The sequence below is a fragment of the Schistocerca nitens genome, chromosome 4, assembly GCF_023898315.1.
Source record: "Schistocerca nitens isolate TAMUIC-IGC-003100 chromosome 4, iqSchNite1.1, whole genome shotgun sequence".
NCBI lineage: Eukaryota > Metazoa > Arthropoda > Insecta > Orthoptera > Acrididae > Schistocerca > Schistocerca nitens.
In genome coordinates, this window is record NC_064617.1 from 708259317 (window position 1) to 708282250 (window position 22934).

Genomic DNA, 22934 nt, shown 5'->3' on the forward strand with positions numbered 1-22934 from the left:
ATAGAAGACAGCCGCCTGTGCTTCCCGCCATTTCTCTACGCTCATCTATAGCTCGTTCTCTGTGCGACAATGTTGTCTTCGCAGCCAGTAGTTAATGTGAGCAGAGATGAAAATAGAGGGAAACATTTACGGGCTGTAGTGCGGGTGATCAAACACTTCCCATCGAAAACGCTGCAGGAGCATTTTCATTGCCCCTGCAGATTGCGACCAAGAATTGTCACAAAGTGGGAACCGTGTGACAGTTCTGTAATGTGGACTGCATAACTTCAGGCGAAATCTATCGCCAGGACCTCACACTTGGCGATACACTATTTTCTATGCATCTTTATGTGCTCACCATGCGTTCAGAACCGAAAAGAGCGAAGTGATGTAACCGACAGGCATACTAGTGACACTGTCGAACACATATCTGCAAAGTTTTATTAGATTTTCACAGTGGTTTCCATTTCTTGACCGATCGGAACTTACTTTTCCGGATATCCCTCGTTACGCAATTCCAATATATATGGTAGCAATCACTCAATAACAGTAGTTCTTGGTACATCTAAAATTAATTTTGAAGAGGCACGTTAATTTCACATATATACTGAGGTTCTTACAGCACTCGCCACGCATTTGACGTCATAGTTTCATTCCCACTCAACTTCAAACATGAAGTTCTTCTTATGTGCCTAAGACAAGCGAACAACAATTAAGAAGAAAAACACCAGTGCAGAACAAGTCTGCCTTCATGTACGATTAAAGCCAGAGTCACTCCTTCTAAGTCTTATTACACCTAGCAATTACATAAAAACTAAGAGTAATGAAGAATTCAGCGACAGCACTACACCGAGCGGCCTCTGATTAAGTATAGTATGTCGTCCCTGCCGTTAACAGTTACAACTGTCGCATTCAACTGTTCAGGCGCGAGTTAGACAAGGACACTAAATGCATTATTCAGCGCCAACAGATCGCAACTCAGTACATCCTTATTTGCATTTTTTATGTTTACACATGAAATAAAAGGAGATTGCTCAGTATCTTTTACACAAACTTTATCTCACCACAAAAGTTACTGTAAATAGAATTTGCTATCCTGGGTGACTTTATTAATTTGAATTGGTCTTGTTACGTCGAAATAGCTTTGAGCAAACGAGGTATTTCCATACCAAATTACGTCATTAACGTAAAATAATTACGGTAATGATATATGCGTAAGCTGTTTTTCATTACTTAATTTGATCCGAATGGTCACGTAATATTATTGTACAGTGTGCACAATGCGAAATTACTACGTTCGATATTTTTTTATTGTTTAGAACTTCATGCTATTTTCGCAGACGATGTAATAAATTCCCTGTTAGCTTTTCTCAAATTCGACATTTGTGCTGTTTTGGAGTTGTCTTGTTCTTGCTTCCAATTTTTCGGTCATAGTTCTGCTATGTCGTCGTTACAAAAGAGCAGGAGTAAAAAAAAATTGACAAATTCATCGACGTAAATAGTATTCCTCTCGCAATGGTTAAATGTTTGGTATAAACAGTAATTTAATCATCAACAGAAAACGGTAAGCTCATTCGCTATTTTAAGCATACCGCATTCAGGCGGTTTAATTTATTTCCACGTACCAAATATAATTCGTTTGAAGCGAGCATCAAATTTCAATTCGTGAATTGGAGAGGAGGACCACAAATTTAATTTCGTCAAATCGCATCTGCGTTTGCACAAAAGAGGACCTCATTTGCAGATGAACAAATTAAATCCGCTTAGGTGGATGAAGACATTCGTAAGTTTATCCTGCGCCCATATTAATGTTTCTGTGACTTTTAGTAGACGAATTCAACTTCGGAGAGACCATATTTATGTAAATTGACAGATTTTCTGAGGTCTACTGCGGTTATGATGTGACCGTGGATCGAATGTTCTTTCTTTCCGATCTCAATTTTCGAAAGCGTTTAACTAAGAGACCGGCAACTGAATAAAAGCGTAAGTATAGAGTTATTAGCAGTCATGTTTCATGGCAATGTTTCAACCCTCCTCGCTACGTGTGAGTTTGTGGAAGTTCACTTGTCGCATTGGTCCATTGAGTAAATAAAGAGTTGGTGACTTTACTTCTGTCGTGTGAGGACACACAGTATGTTCCATTTGGAGGACAGTATTCTATACCTCTATCCGTCTTCCTTCCGCAAAACATTCGCAGGCATCAAAACAGATTTCGTGTTTAACATGTTCTTACTATTTATCACACATTACACCTGCAACATGTCCCTTATAACCCATCTAGAGTGTGGAATGACCTCACTGGAAGAAAGTGAAATTCACTTTCACAGAAGTGCATCCACAGATGACATCCTAAATGACAAAACAGAGCTACCCAACAATATTTCTCCAATGAATTTCCAAAATTTTCTCATACAGTCACACACTAAGTACAGCCATGGAAAAGCTTAATCCATTTTGAGCTATCCAGGATGAGCCCATACAGTGCACAAATCTAGTAGTGCTACGGAATGTAAATCCATCGTTCTTTCTTCATCGTTTACAGAGGTCATTACAACTATGAGTGAAATATATAATATTAATTTTTTATATAAAATGTGTAACATTTTTATTTTTATGATATTTCATTTAATCTGATTAAAGTCACTAATGCAGTTGCTTAATGACCATACAGAATCCTCAGCACGTTCACGCTAAGCAGTTTCAGTTCATTTTAGTCATACAGAACCTGTAAGCAAAATAAAACTGTGGCCATAGTAGAACCTGTAAGCAAAATATAACTTTGACCATAGATATAATTTTCGGATGCAGACAAAGATATCAGTAGCCAATATGGCTAATACTGTAGTGTTACTGTGCAAGATAGAAGTAGGAAAGTGTTCGTACCACATATATAAATGCAAAAATCTGAATAACAACAAGCAGAGTAGAAAGCAAGTAAGCTAAGCAGCAATATACAGTAAATATACAGCTCGTGAAGTTTAGAAACTAAAAAGAAAATTGTTATTTTGCACAAGACAGCTGCAGCATTCAGTTTTCTGTCGACGTTGTAACGATCTACTGTCTGAACATTCAAATATGAATTACGCTGACTAAAGAAGGGTGAAAGCCCGAAACGCGTATTAGCTTAAATAGAAAATACATAAAAAAGTGACTGGTTGGTGTATTCCTTAATATAATTTAATCCGCAGTCACGGAGCTCAACAACCAGTAAAACTAATAAATTATAAAAGTCAGTATCATCGTAACATAGAGAAACTCAAATCCGTTCATATGAAACAAATCCTTGACGTCGGGAAGACAGAGCCTTCAAGACTGGCGTTCGTCTTATTGAAAGAAACCTTCTTCATAGAAGACATTAGAATGTAGATGTCCGGTCCACCTCCAACGCCTAAGAGAGCACACGGCAAATACTCATAGAAAACCAAAACTTTAGCTAAAACGTCTTCTACTCAACCGATGCCATAATGACAAAATAGTGGAATCAGGCGAATTACGAACACTGAAAAGTGGTAGCACGATACACAACACATGGATACCACCACAAGTTGTTACAAAACAAGATTTTCGTCAAGCCGAATGAAGATTACATGTTTGAACTGTGTAATGAGTGCTGTGAAAGATATCATGCAAAAAACGGCAAAAGAATAAGAATGTCATTATTAAAACTAGGACTAGAGTGTTGTAATCAGCTTCGTAATTTTGCTTGTTCTGTATTTTTCATTGTGCGGATTTTCATGAATAATAAACATTTATTGTTATTCTTCACTGATCTTTCCGTTCCTTACTACACAGGATGACCCAGCTCTCCTTACCGATGTAGTTTTTTGCAACCCGCAATGTTATAACTGGCCTTCAAAATAAGCGAGATTTTCATATTCCCTGGCTTGCTATGCGCACAGTATTCTCCTACAGAAAAAATGAACAGATTTTTTTTTATAGGGAATTTAATGTAGTTAAATTTTGTACTGGGGTACGTTCCAGTTGGAGGCAAAGGTTTTCGAGTTATTCAAGAAAAACGTACGAAAGTGGCCTTCAAACGCACCTCCATCACCACACTCATCCCTCACCAGTCAGTATTTCTAGCAGGTTGTTGGTAGCAATCCCTGCTGCCATTGCACAAACATTTCCGACTACACAAACTATTCTCGATACGCCTATTGGACCGTTTTTGGTGTCTACTCCAGCGTAGTTTGTTATTCCGTTTACATTATTAATCTAAATGTGGCTTTGTGGGTAATAAAGAAAGAAAAATGACTTTCACAAACGTTACGCTATAACTAATTATGTTGATAATTCGATCGAAATTTAACCCTTATAAGCACAGTAGTATCGTAGAAGACCTCACGAATGCAACGATGTAATTATTCGTTTTATATAGTTAAAATTCAAAAAGTATTAGGTAAAATTTACACACACGTTTATTTTGCAGTTTGTATATGCTCGACTAAGCCGGTGGCGTAATAAGGCTCGTCAATGAGTACCATAAGAGTTCTAATTTCGGAAATGAGTCGTACAGTCGCAAAGTTTTGTACATTATGGAGGAACGAGTGCTGTTAACATTTCACTAGAATTTTAATCGTTGGGGTGTGAGTGTGGCAGCGTTGGTGAGTTTGAAGGTCATTTTGGTACTTTGTTCTTGAATAACTCGAAAACTACGGCCTCTAACGAAAACGTATTCCAATAAATCATGTAACTACATGAAATTTCCTCCAAAAAAGATCTTGTTAATTTTTTCTGTAGGACTAATAGTTGGCGACTAGCGACTGAGAGAATACGAAAATCTCGTGCGTGGTTTTTAAAGGAGGGATATAACATTGCGGGATACATAAAACGACATCGTTTGAGGTTGCTGAATCATCCTTTGTATTTGACTAACGATCTTAGGTTTGTAACAATTTGCTGAGGCTAAATGCTGCAAAATTGCAAGTTCTATGTGGATTTTATCTCTGTCAAGCTGAAGTTTAATAACCCGAAAATCATTGAATGAAAATATGATTTCTTTAGGATGTCAAAATTCATTGTGTATTAATAAGTCAGTAGCAGTCGTCATCCGGTAAATGATAACTTTTATGTTTGTAATGATTATTCATTATTTTAATGTCTAAAACACTGATACTTCCGTTACTCTACAATTCACAAGTGAAATGTGTTTCCGGATGCAAAGAATTTAAGTGTGACTGATTTCTGTTTTGACAGTCGTTAAATAGGCCCAATGTGTCATCGGCTTAGTGCCTATTGTATGGTACGTTGTCTGAAGTTGGATTACATGGCTTAAAAATTTTCCTTTCCATATTTATTTTTGTGTTATCTTTTCAGAAGTACAAAGTATTGCATATAATCAACAAAAGTAAATCGATCATTGACATCAGTTGATACATGGTTGACAAGAAATTTACCACGTCGAGTGCATTCGATGTCTCCCTCGTCAGATTGCTGGAGATGTACACTGTATTAGATGGTTGTTAGCCCACACAGCATCACATTTGCAAAACACTGACTCCACAGGGACGCCTCACTTCTACACGCTTATCTTGCATCTCGTTGTATTAGAGCGTAGTGTGCTGAGAGCCTTCCATGTTGTCCACTGAATGACCAGGAGAGCTCTTCCTTCGGAGGCACTCAGTTACCCAAATGTTGACATTTCCCCCGCCTCTTCGATATCCCTGTTTGCTGTGGCACTGCCGTAACAGCTTCAGTAGTTGACAGTAAGCTCTTCTTGATTTCAGCCGAGGATATGCTGGCTGACGACCATATAAAGGGTGGTCTCCCGTAGTCATAGCGTTGCTTTTCTCGCATCTAGCAGTTGTCTCGCGTCTAATTTCTAGAAGACAGTCGAGTTTCTCTACGGGTGTAGGTCTTAAACAATCCGTGACAACGCGACAGGTCTCATTAAGCGTCACATATGTGTTTCTGGCGGGGTTGGACTTGTGCCATGCCGAACATGCATATTAAGCACTGGAATAACACAGGCACTCTAGTTCTCAGGGCGCGTGGGTGAGCTCCCCATATGGTACGTGTCAGTTTCCGCACCATACTGTTTCTGGCAGACACTTTCGGTTCATGCTCCTTTTCAGCTATGAGTATGTCTACTACTCTTCCAGCAGACATTTCGCGAGCCTTATATTACAATAAATATTCAGACTCTGAACGTACGCTATCTACCGTCATAAACGTCGTTGTCTAGCTAAAAATTATTTGTCATATGTGTGGAGTTACGTAGACACAACTTATATTTCTATTAATGCGCCCTCTGGGAGAGTCATATTTCCGATTATTTGACGTCCAAAGTATAATACAGACTTACTTGCCCCCCCCCCCCCCTTTCCCGGGATTTCACTGCACTCTGCAAGCGCATTTGATGCCCTGGCGCACCTTTCGTTCTGAATTTGAGCTTGTACCTTTGAACATATGCATATAACAGCGTACACTACGTTATGTCTCTGGCTCATAATCGATTTATGGGCACACTGCTTCAAATTACTCTATCTTTGCTGTAACTTTTCCCCGAGTGGAAAGAAGTTGCTTTTGGTGTACAAAGGAAGGGAGCTCATATAACGTCGTGTTAGTTATGAAAAAGACTTTTACTTTAGGCAGTATGCATTCTAGGTTTAACTGTAACGCTCCCACGTTATCTGGTTGCTCTCTGATAAGCCTCACCCGCCGTTTAATAACAGGATACTCCTATAACAAACACATCGACACCTATAACTACTATTTTAGGCTGTCCGTTGTGAAATATTATCTTCGAATTTCAGTAAGCCAAACTTAATCTGTTTCTTTGTAGACTGCTTTCGAAAATGGCATGTAAGGCTGAAATTGGTCAATCGTGCGAAACATAATAAAGTGAACGATTGTCAAAAGCAGCCATGGTGGAATACTTCAGTACGTCATTTGCCAATTATGCGTCTGTCGTACCCAGATTAAGAAATTGATTTAATTTCTTTCTTTAAAAAAACGTAACTACTAAGTGGATCATCTTCCTACAAAAATATAGCATGTCAGTTACTTGTTTTTCTTTAAGTGTTTATTAACTGTTAAAAAGGAATTCAAAAGCTTGAATTTTTGTTCAAAAAATGGTTCAAATGGCTCTGAGCACTATGGGACTTAACTTCTGAGATCATCAGTCCCCTAGAACGTAGAATTACTTAAACCTAACAAACCTAAGGACATCACACACATCCATGCCCGAGGTAGGATTCGAACCTGCGGCCCTAGCGGTCTTGCAGTTCCAGACTTTAGCGCCTAGAACCGCTCGGCCACTCCGGCCGGCTTGAATTTTTGTCTCTCCGGGTCTCCTAGAATGGCGTGAGCCTTCTTAGTGTGAGTGAATTGAGTGAGTATCACCCCTCTAAATCCAGCCATCGTTGTAACTATTAAGTTAAGTTGCGGCAAATAATTGAAAGTAAGAAAAATTTAATACTTTCGTAACAGAATAGTTTCAACCAAGTGAGGGCGATAAACTTGAAGAAAGGATCCAAGTTTTCTATGTCGTTGGCGTGGAATCTTGTAGTTCCTAACCACCAAGTTGCATAAATCTGTACTTCCTCGTTTTGCAGACTCACATCGAAGTTAAATTTCTTTACATAAATGTTTTACATCTGCAAGGTGAGATGACTATCGTTGTACCAACAACATGTGGCATAAATCAGATGATTATTGTAAATGAACGTCACAGGCTCGTTCTTGAAGAATGATAATAGTTAGTTAACAATTCAGAATAACTCTTAATATCTCCAAGTTCAGAGCGTGCTGATTTCCAAACTCAACAGCTGACGGAAAGCTGCCTCAGTTGCTAATAAGAAGTTTGTGAAGTCCACGACCGGTTTCTGCCTTTACATTAGGCCATTCTCAAGCAGATTGGGAAACTTCGGTGTAGAGAACCAACGCCAAATGAAGGTAGAAACCGGACAGGGACTTGATAAAATTCTTATTAACAACAGGGATGGCTTTTCTTTAGTTACGAATAAAGTAGACAAGTTGTCAAAAGAACTTGAAGGCACTCTGCTCCTGTATCAATGTCTAATATCAGTAGAGCTCTTTTACTGTAGAGCGTAATCTTCCCCACTGGCACTCTACTTCTGAATCTTCGTTGCCTTGGTCTTATTGTAATCTTGCTCCCGTATTAAAATATAAGTTATCTTCCTGTCTTACTCTTATCTCAATTTGGTACTGACGGTTGCTGCCCATTTCAATTAATTTTACCCAATCTCTGGCAACTAAAATTCTCAACTCTTCCTTGATCAGCTTCATCCTTTCGTCAGTCAAAGACAACGCCACTCCGTCTGTTTGACGATACTAGCTATTTTTCACGATATCCGATTGACTTTTGCATTTAACAACATCTTTTGTGACGAACAGAGGTGAGCGAGTGAGGTAGAAGACGAGGCATTTGACGCTGAGGATGATAAAAATAAACGGAACTGATAACGGTGCATTACGAATATGTAAAAAAACATATGTAAGCACACAGGTCCCTTTTGAGAGCCGCAGATTGTGTATAACTGATTCCAAGCGGTAATATGACCCTCCGCCGCTGACGTAAGCTAAGGCAAAGAGGTGATATGCATTTGCTAGACGGCTGTGGAAATCAGCGCATTAAGATGGGTCGACGTGGAGACGTATAACAATGACAAAAAGGAGATATTGTGTTTAGTTTAGGTGTTCCCACGACAACACCGTGAAAGTAGTTCCTCAGTTTGTTGAGAATGATGAACCTGTCTACAAGGAATGGTGTACTAGTCGCAGCTATGCAAGACAGTGTAAGAACAGCAGTCGTAAAATAATCGTGGCCAACAAGAACGGGAGACGAGTGTCAGGCATTGGCTATGAAAATCGGTTTGGAACCAGGCAGGATTTGTCACTGTCAGTGAATGCAGGTCCTTCTCAACCACTTTCCTTGCGAACACTGAGAATGGAACTGCACGCAGTTGACAACTGGAGTTGGGTACATCGCAGAATACCAACGTCCACAGCGGCACATACAACTGCAAACCTTCAGTGGACCAAACAACACAGACACAGGGCAGTAGCTGACAGCAGGCGTGGGAGTGGTCCAACGAGTTGCAAATCTGTGGTCCAAAGAGTCGAAAATTTGCCTCTTTTCAAATAATGCAAGGCATCTAGCGCACCGACGGCCCACTGATGCGTTTATCGCAGTGTGTGGAGGGTATATTTTGGGCCATGGGTGATCCTGTAGTGTTGTGGGTTTATTTTTCGTACCATGGCTTAGGTACACTCGTTAGTTTACGGTGAACATTAACCATATTTCCATATTCTCGGTGATCGGCGTTGCTTGATCGGCGTTGCTCTTTGTTCCACATCTTCGTGATGAGTCTGCTGTGGGCACTCCCCTTTTACGAGTTCTGTCTTCTCGGAAACATGCCCCCAACATATTTTAGAATATTCTCTATTCATTTCCTTTAGTCAAATAATCGAATAATCGATTACTGATGGAGACTATGATAATGACTACTGAGATTCAGTACTCCCTCCATTCTCTTCACTTCTCTATTTTAATACAGTGTCGGAACTACTCAGCTGGAAGCCTAAAATCTGGCTAGCGACAGATAAGAATACTTTTAAGAGGAGCTGGTCACCATTTAAATGTTTCAGTGCCGAGGCGAAGCTGCAGCTACAGGTAGACGAACAGGTAGACCACCCTGTCCGCCTAGGATTGGGGACGGTCGCATTCTGTCGGAAAAACATTGTATTCCTTGCAGAAACCTTTTAGCAAGATAACAGATCCCTAGCCAAGCCTCCCGTCCCAGAGGATCGTGTGGATCTTCGTTACGACGCCACGAAATAACGTTCGGTTTAATCTTCTTGTTCTGCTGGTTCTTACCGTAATTTATTTCGTAGAACATGCAGCTTCTCGGCTGTGCCTACGTGTCTACTATCTTATTCATCTGTTCCAAATTTGTGCAGTGTAGTGGGGGAGATTTTCTGCCTTCCTCACCACCTCAGTGCACTATTGGTTGAAAATAGCAAAAATCCGCAAGAGCAGGAGATTGTTTAACATCTTTCCCTGAATTTGATTGAACGAAACTCGCAGTATTTGCCAATTCCTGATCTGGCGGAAAGCAGCCAAGTTACAGAGCGTCCACAATGAAGACACTTCACGCTAGGGGGCCAGAGAGTACAATTCATGTTAGGAGATTGTGAATTAAGGACTTGCTGCTAGGCGCCAGGTGAGCCGAGATTTGCGGTTGCACAGAAGGATGTTTGCACTCGAGTAGTGAGGGCAAAAAGAGACCTGGACTGAGATTAGTCAGCCGCTACTGCCGCTGCTTTGTGAGTATCGTAAGATGCGCCGTCGTTGCAATCGGCAACTCCCTTCAGGAGCCAGTTATTGCGATTTAATACTTCGGAGCTAGCTGGTTTGCTTTCAGTATCCGCATTGGCACTCTCACTGTATTCTATCCTATTTTTCTCTATTCTTCCTGTAATTTTCTACCCATGTTTCTTCACTGGCCATATTTGTGTGTTTAACGTGCCCTCCCACCAATGCCGATGTTACAGCTCGCTTGCCAAAGTATTTAATGCTTAATTGTCTATGTCAGTGGGTAACTCATATGTTTTATTTTACGAGAATAAGTTTTGTAGTTATAGGGACCACTTGTTGTTATAGATTACAGCGGGTATTATCTAATCTATAATAGAAACAAACAGTCACTATAACTATCATTAAAACGTCTATGTGCATAGTGTGGTACCCTTATTGTCATGTCTGGTTGGGCCAGGCCTATTAATTTCCTCCCGGTAAGACGTTTCAGTTGCGTGACATTAATTTTTCTTTAATTAACTTTCATGACCATATAGGGTGTTTTCTTTCGCTGTAGGTCAGGCAACTGACATTATCATCATGGGGGAGGGGGGGGGGGGGGATGCAAAACAGCACAAGTGACACACCACACCCTCATTAACAACAGCTGTAGAGACGGGGCTCAGCTTATACGTTCTTGGTTTGACAAAAAAAGACAGCCACCCTATCACACCTCTACATGTCTACTAAATTACCCGGTGTTAATCCCTTAAGCTGTCGGCACACAGACGGTGCTGTCGAACGTTAACGTTGAGCGTGCCAAGTTCAACGTGCTGCCGAACACTCAGGAAGGATGCGACTTGTGCATACGGTACGTGGGCCCCAACGTGGTATACGCGACCGCAACCCACTCCTGCGGCAGTTGAGGGATGTTTCTAGTTCGTAAATCACACTGTTATCTCAACGGGCGCGCGTAAAATTCCATTACTGGACAGAGACGCAACTCACTGCGCTAAACCACCAACCCGCTCCTTATTCTTAGCCATATTGTGTTACCTCTTGATAAAAACGTTAACCGTAGATAATTATGTTACTAACTGAAATGTAATTATAACAAATTGTACCAAGAACAATGTGTTTCGGGTGGATCTTCAGTGTGTCGCTGCCTTCAAATAGCATACCCTCATAATACGCAAGTTACAATAATTCTTTTGCCACGAATGTGATGTTTCTCATTATTTTATTGGAACGAATAACACAATTAACAACGGGTTTTCCAGTGATTCGCAATTTTCTGATGCTCAGAAACGGCATATGTACATACAGGCTTGAAATTAATGCCAACATGGTGCCTCACAACTCTGTACTGAAGGGAGACGGCTTGCGTGTGACGTAGGTGGCGTTATGCCATCTCATTGGTCAACGCTCAGACGCACGCTCAGAATATCTGACATGCCAGATATTGCTCTGCACGTTCGGAAAGACTCCCGAACGTGCTATTCCACGCTATGACGTCAGAAACTCAGCACGCTCAACGCTCAACGTTCGGATGCACGGTCGGTGTGCCGACGGCTTTAGAACATTTTTGGGACTGCTTGGAGAAACGGGTGATACTTAGCAATTTGGTAGCTCTGCGAGAACGTATCATCCATGAGGGCTGCGGCTTGTTATAGCATTCCTGAAAATACTTGTGGTGTCTCCTCCACGACGACTTCAGGCCATTTTCAGGGTCAGAGACGGTGTTACGAGATGTTAGCACGATGTCTCCTAAGGGTTACGATTTTATTATCCACTGTGATTTTTAATATTGATTTTATGACTTGCGACAGTGCGTTGTGCTGTGTACCAGCTGCAGCTATTGCCGATCTCCTGTTTGCAGTCACGGCTAGAGAAGTGGCGCAAATGGCACGATCCCAGCCGTACGGCACTGCGTTGACAACTGGCGTTGCGGTCCCGCAGGTACGTGCTGTACTCGGCGCTGGGCTCGTTCTACCTGCCGATGCTGGTGATGCTGTTCTTCTACTGGCGCATCTACCGGGCAGCGGTGCGCACCACGCACGCCATCAACCAGGGCTTCCGCACGACGCGCGGCGTGCACTCGCGCTTCGACGACCAGCGGCTGACGCTGCGCATCCACCGCGGCCGCGGCTCGCTCAACAGCAACCACGACGGTGGCGGCGGCGGCTCCGGCAGCGGACAGCCCTCGCCCAGCCCCTCCTCGGTGGCCGGCCGGTCGCCGTCGGCGCGGCGTGTCAAGATCAGTGTCAGGTAGGCCGAGCCGCACTCCGCGTGCGCCGTCCACTAGTACTCTACCTGATCAACAAGTATCCGGCACCTATTAGTGGACGTTAATAAGGGATATGTCCACCCTCCGCCCTTATGACGGGTTGATCTCTGCTGGTGACACTTTCAGCGACGTACATGAATTCTTCACGGGTTGTCAGCCCAGTAGCATCGTCGTCTCGTAGCAACGTTTCGATGGAATGCGCCTCCATCATCTTCAGGCGAAGTGTCGGGATATCTGCTGCTCTCATCTTTTACTTTCCCCTCTTTGGGGTAGTGTGAGGGGGAGTTTGTAGCCTTTCGGCTTTTACTCCCCTGCGAACGTGTGTGTGTGATTTTTCTATAGTTTTTTTGGTGTCTGTGATATGTGATGATTGTTCTGTCTGTGTCTGGTACTTGCCTGAGGTAGGCGAGATGATTGGTGTTATATAGGAAGGAACAGGATTAAGGGATTGGGTGTTGGGATTTTCTCTTCGACTTGTCGCGGGACATGTCATACCGACCTAGGGAGTGGATGAGGGCGTTTCCTGATCTGGAAGAACCTTCATAGAAAGCCCTTGCCAGATCTTGGAAACGCTCTCTCAGCAGTGGGATTTCAGCTGCGGCGTGCAGATCGTCTATGGGGAATCCAAGGGGGAAATGCAATGCCCTCCTGAGGGCGCGGTTCTGCAGCCTCTGGAGTTTGTCCAGGTGCTGCTTTGCCGCGTATCCCCTGACAGGGCACCCATATTCCATGACTGGCCGGATCAGGACCAGGTACACGTACAGGCGAAGTGTCGGGATATCGTCGGTCGCGAGCTTATATCTCTGCTGGACCGCTCTCCGCTTCCCGCGGCCGGCCAATCACGCGCCCGCGGAATCGCCCGATGCGCCTGGATCGGCCGGTGGTTGGGGGATCGCGTGCGCGGGGTTCGAGTCCCGGCGTCCGTCTCTGTCTGCTCCGTCTGCGGCCCTTGGTGAAACGGAACGTTCTACTCTGATTTTCCTGATTACAGGCTCCCAGGCTGTGCTGAGATGGTAGCCACTGTCGCGGTTGATTAGGTTGTCGTGTAACTGTATTTCTATGGACTCTTTGATTACTGAGTCCCAAAATCCGTTTGTACTGCATATTTTCTTTGTGTCCTCGAAATCGAAGGTGTCCTCGTCAATACTATGTTCGACCACAGCAGATTTGTTGGTGTGACCCAAGCGTACATGCCTAATGTGTTCACTGCTGCGCTGTGAAATGTAACGCTGCGTCAGTCCTATATATTGCATCCCATTGCATTTCAGCGACGTGTCTTCCTCAAGAGCCGAATCCAGGGAAGCTAGTGATGTAGGAGGTTGGGATCTGGAGTAAAGTCTTCCTTCTAAGGTGTTCCATTGGGTTCGGATTGGGACTATGGGAACGCCAGTCCATTTCTGGAATGTTATCTTTCCGAGAGCATTGCCTCACAGATGCTGCTCTGTGATAAGGTGCATTATTATACTGATTTAAAGAGTCATCGTGTGCGAACTGTTCCTCTGCTTCACGCATTAAAGAGTGTTGTAAAATGTGTTCGAGTTCTTCCGCATCTAGCGTTTTTCCTATGTTCAGTAGGGGATGTATACCTTAACTGCCTAAGATACGCCTGTAGCGTAACACCATCACATCCGTACTTCAGTGCTGGTACCGTTCTACAGGCTTTCGCTAAGTCCAAACCCTTCCATCTTACTGATACAGGATGCCGCGTGAGTCGCCACTCCGAATCACTCGCTTTCACCATCAACTTCCCATTGCCGTCGCTCTTTACGCCACCTCAAGCACGGCTTAGCACTGACTACAGCAATATGTGACTCACGACGAGTTGCTTGATCGTTCCATCCTACTCCTTTCATTAGTGATTCCATTCACTGATTTCATGCTGTCTTTTGCAGGTCTTCGTTTACCTATAGATTCTCTTAGCTTTTCCACTTTGCACTGACATAACCAATAGTCTATTCGGGCAGCCTTAAAAGGCCAGACGTGTCCCTGATGGATGTGTTATGTAGTTGAGATCCAAATGATAGTCGTCGTTCGAAGTCATTGAGCTCTCCTTACCGATCAAATCTGACAACACGGTAGTCTCTGCCTTCATTTGCGTTGGCCGGTCTGCCTCTAGTGACACCTGCTGGTCCATTACGCATTAGTAGAGGTGTCTGGATACTTTTGATCAGATAGTTTACTCATACGCTGACGCGTTCTGCCGGATTAAAACTATATGCCAGATCGGTATTCCAACTAGGGACATAGCTTTTCGCAGGCGAATCTTAGACTGAAACACCAAGATAATAGCAGTTAGTGTTTCAAAACATTCCATATTTTAAGGTATTTCCCATGCCTTAAAGTTTAAACGATTATCCAGTATGGACCTTGGACGAGAGGTTAAAATCTCATATTTAATGCCTTCCGCTAATGTATCTTATTTGTCTATCTCATTTGTCGACATTATAGCAATATTAGGCCTATATGCGGCTCATAAAACAATGAAGCATGAGTTTGTTTTGTAACTTGTTTGTCCGAATCACAGTTGGGTACATAACATTACTTATTTCTTACTGGACTGGATTTGCCTTCTTTAAACTGTAGCCTAAGTCGATAGTCAGTTTGCGACAATAATGGACTACACTTTGTTGAAACGATACGATACCAACTGCAGCTCCGAAACAGTGGCGTAGACAACAGAAGCTAGTCGTCAACAGTTGACTAGTTGTTCGTTGTACGAATACGACTAACACCTGATATTAATGTCTAATTCACCTAAGCGAGTTAAACGACTTTGTGTCTCTTTACAAAAAGTGGGGATGTATAATTCTCTCCCGGGTGAAAATTCTATCCTTATACTGTTGTGGGCTATTATGTCGTTTACAGATTCGCCCTGATGAACCGTTTCAATGCCTTTCCTGCTCATCATCCTCAAGTCGCTGGAGATGACGAGTATGAAAAACGTCGAAACGGTGCTGAAATTCTTCAACAAAACCAGCTTGTGGACGTGCCTCTTATATACTGAACAGCCAAAGAAACTAGTAGACCTGCCTAATATCGTATAGGGACCCCGCGAGCACGCGGAAGTACCGCAACACGACGTGTTATGGACTCGACTAATTTCTGAAGTAGTGCTGGAGGGAACTGACACCATGAATCCTGCAGGCTGTCCATAAATCCGTAAGAGTACGAGGGAGCGGAGATCTCTTCTGAACAGCACATCGCAGGGCATCCCAGTTATGCTAAATAATGTTCATGTCTGGGGCGTTCGCTGGCCAGCGGAAGTGTTTAAACGCAGAAGAGTGTTTCTGGAGCCAATCTGTAGCAATTCTGGACGTGTGGGGTGTTGCATTGTCCTGCTGGAATTGCTGTCGGATTGCACAATGGACATGAAACGATGGAGGTGATCAGACAGGATGCTTAAGTACGTGTCACCTGTCAGAGTCGTATCTAGACGTATCAGGGGTCCCATGTCACTCCAACTGTACACGCCCACGCCATTACAGAGCCTCCATCAGCTTGAACAGTCCTCTGCTGACATGCATTGTCCATGGGTTTATGAGGCTGTCTCCAATTGCACACGCCCCGCACCATTACAGAGCCTCCATCAGCTTGAACAGTCCTCTGCTGACATGCAGGGTCCATGGATTCATGAGGCTGTCTCCATAACCGTAAACGTCCGTCCGCTCGATAAACTTGAAACGAGACTGGTCTGACCAGGCAACATATTTACAGTCATCAACAGTCCAATGTCGGTGTTGACGGGCCCAGGAGAGGCGTAAAGCTTTGTATCGTGCAGTCATCAAGGGTACACGAGTGGGCCTTCGCCTCCGAAAGCCCGTATCGATGATGTTTCGTTAAATGGTTCGCACGCTGACACTTGTTGATGACCCCGCACTGAACTCTGCAGCAAATGCACTTCTATCACATTGAACGATTCTATTCAGTCGTCGTTGGTCCCGTTCTTGCAGACCGCAGCGATGTCAGAGATTTAATGTTTTACCGGATTCCTGGTATTCACGGTACACTAGTGAAATGGTCGTACAGGAAAATCCCCACTTCACTGCTACCTCGGAGATGCTGTGTCCCATCGGTCATGCGCCGACAACAACACCACGTTCAAACTCACTTAAATGTTGATAACCTGCCACTGTAGCAGCAGTAACCGATATAGCAATTGCGCCTGACACTTGTTGTCTTATATAGGCGTTGCCGACAGCAGCCCCATATTCTGCCTTTTTTCATATCCCTGTATTTGAATACGCATGCCTATACCAGTTTCTTTGGCGCTTCGGTGTATGTCTTGCCTGTTCCGAACTCTTACAGGAGGCAGTACTAGTCAAAACTGGGAAGAAAAGTGTCGTAAACATATGTCCAGAAACATATAACTATTTAGTTCTACATGCCCAAGTGTTTATGCCAAACCATAAATAATATAAATAAATATTAATTCTAACGAGAAGGGCCTTTCTGTTGGTTTTCATTGCTCATTTCGTATTGGTTGTGTTTATCTCTGTATTTACTCTATTAATAGTGATGCTATTTGGGAAAATACACCTTATTGTCAGTGGAAATTTTGTGAGTAAAAAAAAGATTTCTTTATTTTCTTGCGACAGTAATCAGTTCAGAATGTGGTCACCATCGCTCTTTTGTAGATAAAAAAGGCGAAGAAGAGGCAACAGCAAGAATCATTTCACCTGAAAATAACGAGTAGGAAACTTGTAGAAACGTTGCAACGACACGACTCCACGACTCTGATGATCAATGAAATTCGCCGAGGAAACCTACGTTCCGAAAAATTTTCATTATAGATTCAGTAAAATCTGCGCAGTAACTATGTATGTAACGATAAAACAGGAAGATATCAAGGTTTTATGCATGGAGTGTAACCTTCTCTTTGTCTAAAAATATTGATGATGATGATGATGATGATGATGATGATGAGGTCCCATACTCCGAGGAGCATAGGGGGCGATGCGGGAGACCCGCACCGCCGACTAGGCAAGGTCCTTGCGGAGGTGGTTTGCCATTGCCTTCCTCCGACCGTAATGGGGATGATTGATGATGAAGACGACACAACAATATCCAGTCATCTCGAGGCAGGGAAAGTCCCTGACCCCGCCGGGAATCGAACCCGGGATCCCGTGCGCGGAAAGCGAGAACGCTACCGCGAGACCACGAGCTGCGGACAAAAAAAAAAATTGTACTTAGACCAAAATATTTGAACTCTACATACAAGATCTAAGTTGACAACGCGACGGGAAGCTTACGTCACTGCTTGCAACATATGCACTTTAGTATAACTTTATTTCTTTCTTTTATCATTTCATACATAGTCAATTGACAGATTTTATAAAATCCATAATGTAAGTCATTATTAAGACAGAAACAGCCTGGTAAACATGGGTTCATAAACTGTCCATTTACAAGATAATTGCGAATAGACAGGTTGTAACCGCTACAAGTGCAGATATTTATACTGGTGACTGGTGAACGGTGCACTGAACGACATTACATCAGTATTTACGTCGTCTACAGACTAATAATTACAGTTATTACAAGTCGCACGTTTTTAGGTTGGTTAGCACCTCCAACTACACGTGGCAAGAACAAAACATTAGTACTTATTTTGTCCTGAGCTGCAGGTCAGGTATTGTAGTGTGGACACGTGAACTCGAAACGGTTAGTAGTACAAATGTATATGAAATGTGCAACTTTTAGATTTGGTCCCTATCTAAAATGCATATCACGTACCTTAACAAGAAACACGATACTACTTCCACACGTTACATGTTACAAAGCAGTCTACACTTATACCTCTTAAGGGAGGTGTTTCGACTGTTGCCCTCGCACTTAAATGCAAAACTACAGTCGTCTCTACTGTGAGTTGCAATTTTTTTTATACAACCCCGTGTTACCTCACAAATCTTGACAAGACTGTTTAGTTCGCTGCTCCAGTTCTTCAAACATTTCGACGGGATGGCTATGCACTTCACTTATCAAATGACCCTGAACAGATAAACGCAGAGGGCTGACGTCAGATAATCAGTAGAGGTCAAAATACAGGCCCTGTTCAACCTATCCACCTCGGACCACATTAGTGCCTTACATGTGTTACATCAACAGCAACTTGTGACTGTTCCCCGTCACGCATGTACGACATTCCTCAACATCACACAAGTGGGTTATCCATAAGCAGTCCTGGAAATCCTCACCGCCATGAAGTCCTTGTAGGAATATGTGGTCCAATAAAGACGTTCACCAAATATTCATAACCACATACAGAATGAGAAACGTTACCGACGTTCTAACTTGTGAACAGCATGTAGCTTTGCGTCAAATTTGAGCCAGTTAGTTGGGATCTCAACTGAAACGTTTAGATTCCGAATCTATTGTGACTGGGTCTGCGGTCGTTGTGTGTATTTTGTGAATAAAGCCTTCGAGATTTCTCATACATTTATTTATTTACAACATCGTTTCGGCTACAGCCGTCATCAGATTCAACCTTAGTACTTGTAAAAAACATTCTATGCGACTTTCAATAAAACGTATGCCATAGGAGAACACAGAATTTATTGACATTGGCACTGTATGTCGTTTTACAACTACTAAGTTTTGTTCGTGTTATGGCACCCGAAAGGACGTTATAAATGAAAAAGATAATATTTGAGTGATAGGCTGTACGCAATAAATGATGAATTTCTGAGTAGCATACGAATGAGATGTAAGTAACATTGCATATGAAGAAGGATGTTCCACGTAACTTACATTCTGATTGATACAACTGAAATGGTTCCTCCTGATCTGGTACGAATGTGGTGATATCAAGAGTTTGTCTTTCCTGGGTCATGACGATTTCGTGACGTAGTTCGTGACAGTAGTCCGTCGTGACGTAGGCAGTTAAAGGTTCACATGAAAGAATACCAGTTCAGGGGACACTGAATCGAAGGCAGGCCAGCATCAGAAGAGCCGAAGATTGCAAGGGTGATGGTTGGCAGATCGGTGCAGATACTGTTGTTTCATGGATGGCCATTGAGGAACCGACTCCGGTGGAGGCCAGCGTCCGCGGAGGTGAAGGCTCCGAGGGTGACGGCTGGCGATTCGGTGAGGCGCGGCTGCCGTGAGCTCCGACTGATGTGCCGCTACGCGCTGCCGATGTAAGTCCGGAGAGTGAGCTTCTGGTGCCTGCTTGCGGTCGAGAAGCGGTTCAAATAGGCACCGGCGGAAGGATATGCTAACCGCATTTTTTGAGCAGGTTGACCAAAGATGGAGGACAGTGCCATGACTGCAGTGCCGTTGTCGTCGTTAAGCAAGTTGTTGGTGGCGAGATAAGCGCCTCGGTTCTTTGCTGGAGGCTGGCTTGTCAACAGGCGTGCTTCTATTTGGTGGCTGTACTGCAGACCAGACCTGCTCAGAAGGTAGCTTGGCGAGCAAGAGCGCCTACACTGGCTCGCAGCCGAGGTGGAGAGCGTTCACGTAGTGTGGATCTGTCAGACGTCATTACGTAGCGCAGGAGAAGTGCAAACAATGTACTGCTTTCGGAGCTATGACCATAGTCAGGTTTGGCGTAGCCTTAAATACCTACGGCTCAGTGCCTGAAGTGGAGAGTGGATCTTTTCAATTCTATCAGAGTAGCATGATGGTTGGAAGTAACTTCAGACCAAAGGTCAGACACGCTAACATCAATTTACCACAAGTCAGTGAAGAATGCTAAAATATTTGTGTGCGATGGTGCTTCATAGCTCTGAACAGATGAAAAAATTCAATTTACAACTGCATTACAATACTTTTCACTCAAAACGTTATGGGCGCCTGCAAGGCAAAGAGCGACAAGCGAAGATGCAAAAATTAAAGCAAGCACTGTTAAGCGATGCGACGGAAATAAGTAATGAACAAACAATGCAAACGCAATAAACGTCTGCATAATTTTGCTCACCATTTCCGCTATGAAAAAATATATTTGTTTACAGGAGGAACAACAGTAGCCAGTTACCCTATTGCTTTTCAAATTGGCAAAGGACTGCGCAGCTTTTCTGAATTAGAGTCTATAAAGACATGTTTAGTTTCTGCAGCTGAGTTTGTAGCTCATGAGAGATTTGAAGAGTTTCAAACGCTCGAAGTAGAATTCAAGAAATATCCACTAAAGTTTTAGGTAAGGTAATTGCTCTTGCAAAAAATATTGGATTTTATTTGGAACTAGATGCGTGCAGAGACGTGTCTGATACTGCTCATTTGGCGAATGACGTTCACGGAGTTGCTAGTCTGTCCGTGAATTTGTTCCGATGAAGGCAAGGGAGCGTTGACAAAATGGGTAAAATGGGCCAGCAATCTAAGAATCTCGATTCTGTGGCTACAGACGGCGCAGGTGCTGTGGTTGGCCGAAATATCGGTTTCGTAGCACTTCTTCAAGAGACGGTAAAATTTTTACGCGGTCGACGGGAGATTTTTGCAATACATTCTTCTCCACCAAGAGAATTTTGTGCTAGGAGCGTAATATGAGGAAAGTGATTAGTACAACATATTTCATCCGCTCTCATGCTCTCAAACATCGCCAGTTCAGAGCCTTTTTGGAAGAATTGGAAAGCGGTTACTGTGATGTGAGCAGTCACGGTGGAATATGCTGCCTGAGTCAAGACAAATTGCTTGATAGAGCTCTTCAACTTCGGAATGAAACAGATGTATTAATGGACATGAGTGGTAAGCCTGATGCAGAACTGAAAATCGAACGATGTATAGCAAAACTGGTATTCCTCTGTGACATTACCAACCGTATGAATGTTCTGAATTTTGCACTGCAAGGAAAAAGAATGTTAGTCTCAGAAATGTGTGACTATTCAGAGCTTTAAAATGATATTCTCTGTGCAGAATGTTCAGCAAGGAAATGGGTACACGGCTCGTTTCTCCATGCTATCACCTTTGAAGACGGGAATTGAGCGGAATTTCGAACAAAAGCAAAATGCTAGTATATTCATTGAGTTTCTCCAAGTTGAGATTCGTTTCCAGGAATTTGAAAAGTTACGTGAACAGTTTAGTGTCATTTCACTTTCCTTTTCAGCTGACGTTGACAATGTGAAATCTGAGCTAATAAATCTAAAGTATGACAGGTAGTTGCATCATAAGTTTCATAACAAAAATAGTCTCGCAACATAAATGTCCATGACTTCACAAGTCTGCAACTACGATTATGTCAATGTTTGAATCTACATAAGTCCGCAAGCAACTTTCTTACGAAATGAAGAGGATGAAATCCAGACACAGGTGCTCGCTGATAGACTTCCTTTACAAAGTTCGTCTTCAAATTAAGCAGTGCCCAAAAAGTGGTACCTGATATTTAGGCTTCAATGATAAGAAAAATAAAAAAATATTCATTGACGTCCTATGTCTTTATGTTTAACGTTTAACAAAATGGTCACTAAATACTGTTCTACGCTAATTTAAATTTCGTCCCAATATGAGATGCATGGAGATGGTGTATCAGTCGTAAGAAATGTCATGTTTCGAGTTTAGCTGCCCCATGTTTTCGCTTGACCGAAATATTAAGTTATATGTAAATTTAATTTCTTTGTCATTTATCATTAGCACAACTGTCTTAGTAAATGAATTTGCCACGAAGCGCACTAACGAGACACAATGAAGCGATCCATCTCCGTATAACTTGACAATATCGGCCGCAGAATTAGACTTGTTGCGAAGCTCCCCTACCACCCCTCCCCTCCCTCACTTCCCTTTCACTCTCACTTTTGCCACTACTAGTCGCCGTGAGCCGGCCGTACCGTGAGAGCGAGCCAATTCACGCGGTTAGATCGACGAACACGTCTGTTGTAGGCAGAACCACGCTGAGCTTACATCGCACGGCCCGTACTGTCTCCGGTGGAGGAGCGCCTGGAGAAAGACTGCCCGCCGGTCATGAGCGTTGTGGGGGAAGCAGAAGTGGCCGGCGTCTGAAGTCTTGTTGGCGTTGGAAAAGGAAAAGTTATGCCCTTCAAGTGTGAAAAACTTGAACAGGGTGTCCTCTCATTCCATGTGGAAAATGACAGAAATAGCATTGTTATTTTGAGTAGAATTATTTACGGTGTTAGACCGCGTCATTGTAAAACACTGAAACAACTGAAGTGCCGGCGATTCGACAGACTTGCTGCGGTTCTCTTCTGGGCAGTTAACTCAAAAGGACCGCAGCAGGTAGGTCGAAACCTTGGCAATTTAGTTGCGTTAGTGTTTTACACTGACGCTGCATAAAAGCCAAAACAATTGTATTCAAAACGAAATTCGCCATGGAAGTCAAAGAACTTATACAAGCAGTCTGCTATGATTTATTCAACGGCGTTAATCGACCGGCACCGATCAAGTACGCCATACGACATTTTCAACGATGTATTCCATAGGAAAAAAGGTACTGGTTCGCTGGCCAATCTTATCCATGAATCATAC

General features: G+C 43.0%; 1 protein-coding gene across 1 annotated transcript in view; it reads left to right on the plus strand.

Moving 5' to 3' along the window:
- The window catches only part of LOC126252529 (probable G-protein coupled receptor No9), a 778809-nt gene that overhangs the window by 539760 nt on the left and 216115 nt on the right, over nt 1–22934 (plus strand). The window contains exon 4 of the mRNA XM_049953424.1: nt 12200–12508. Coding sequence (XP_049809381.1) covers nt 12200–12508 — 309 coding nt within the window. The remainder of the gene's footprint in view (nt 1–12199; nt 12509–22934) is intronic.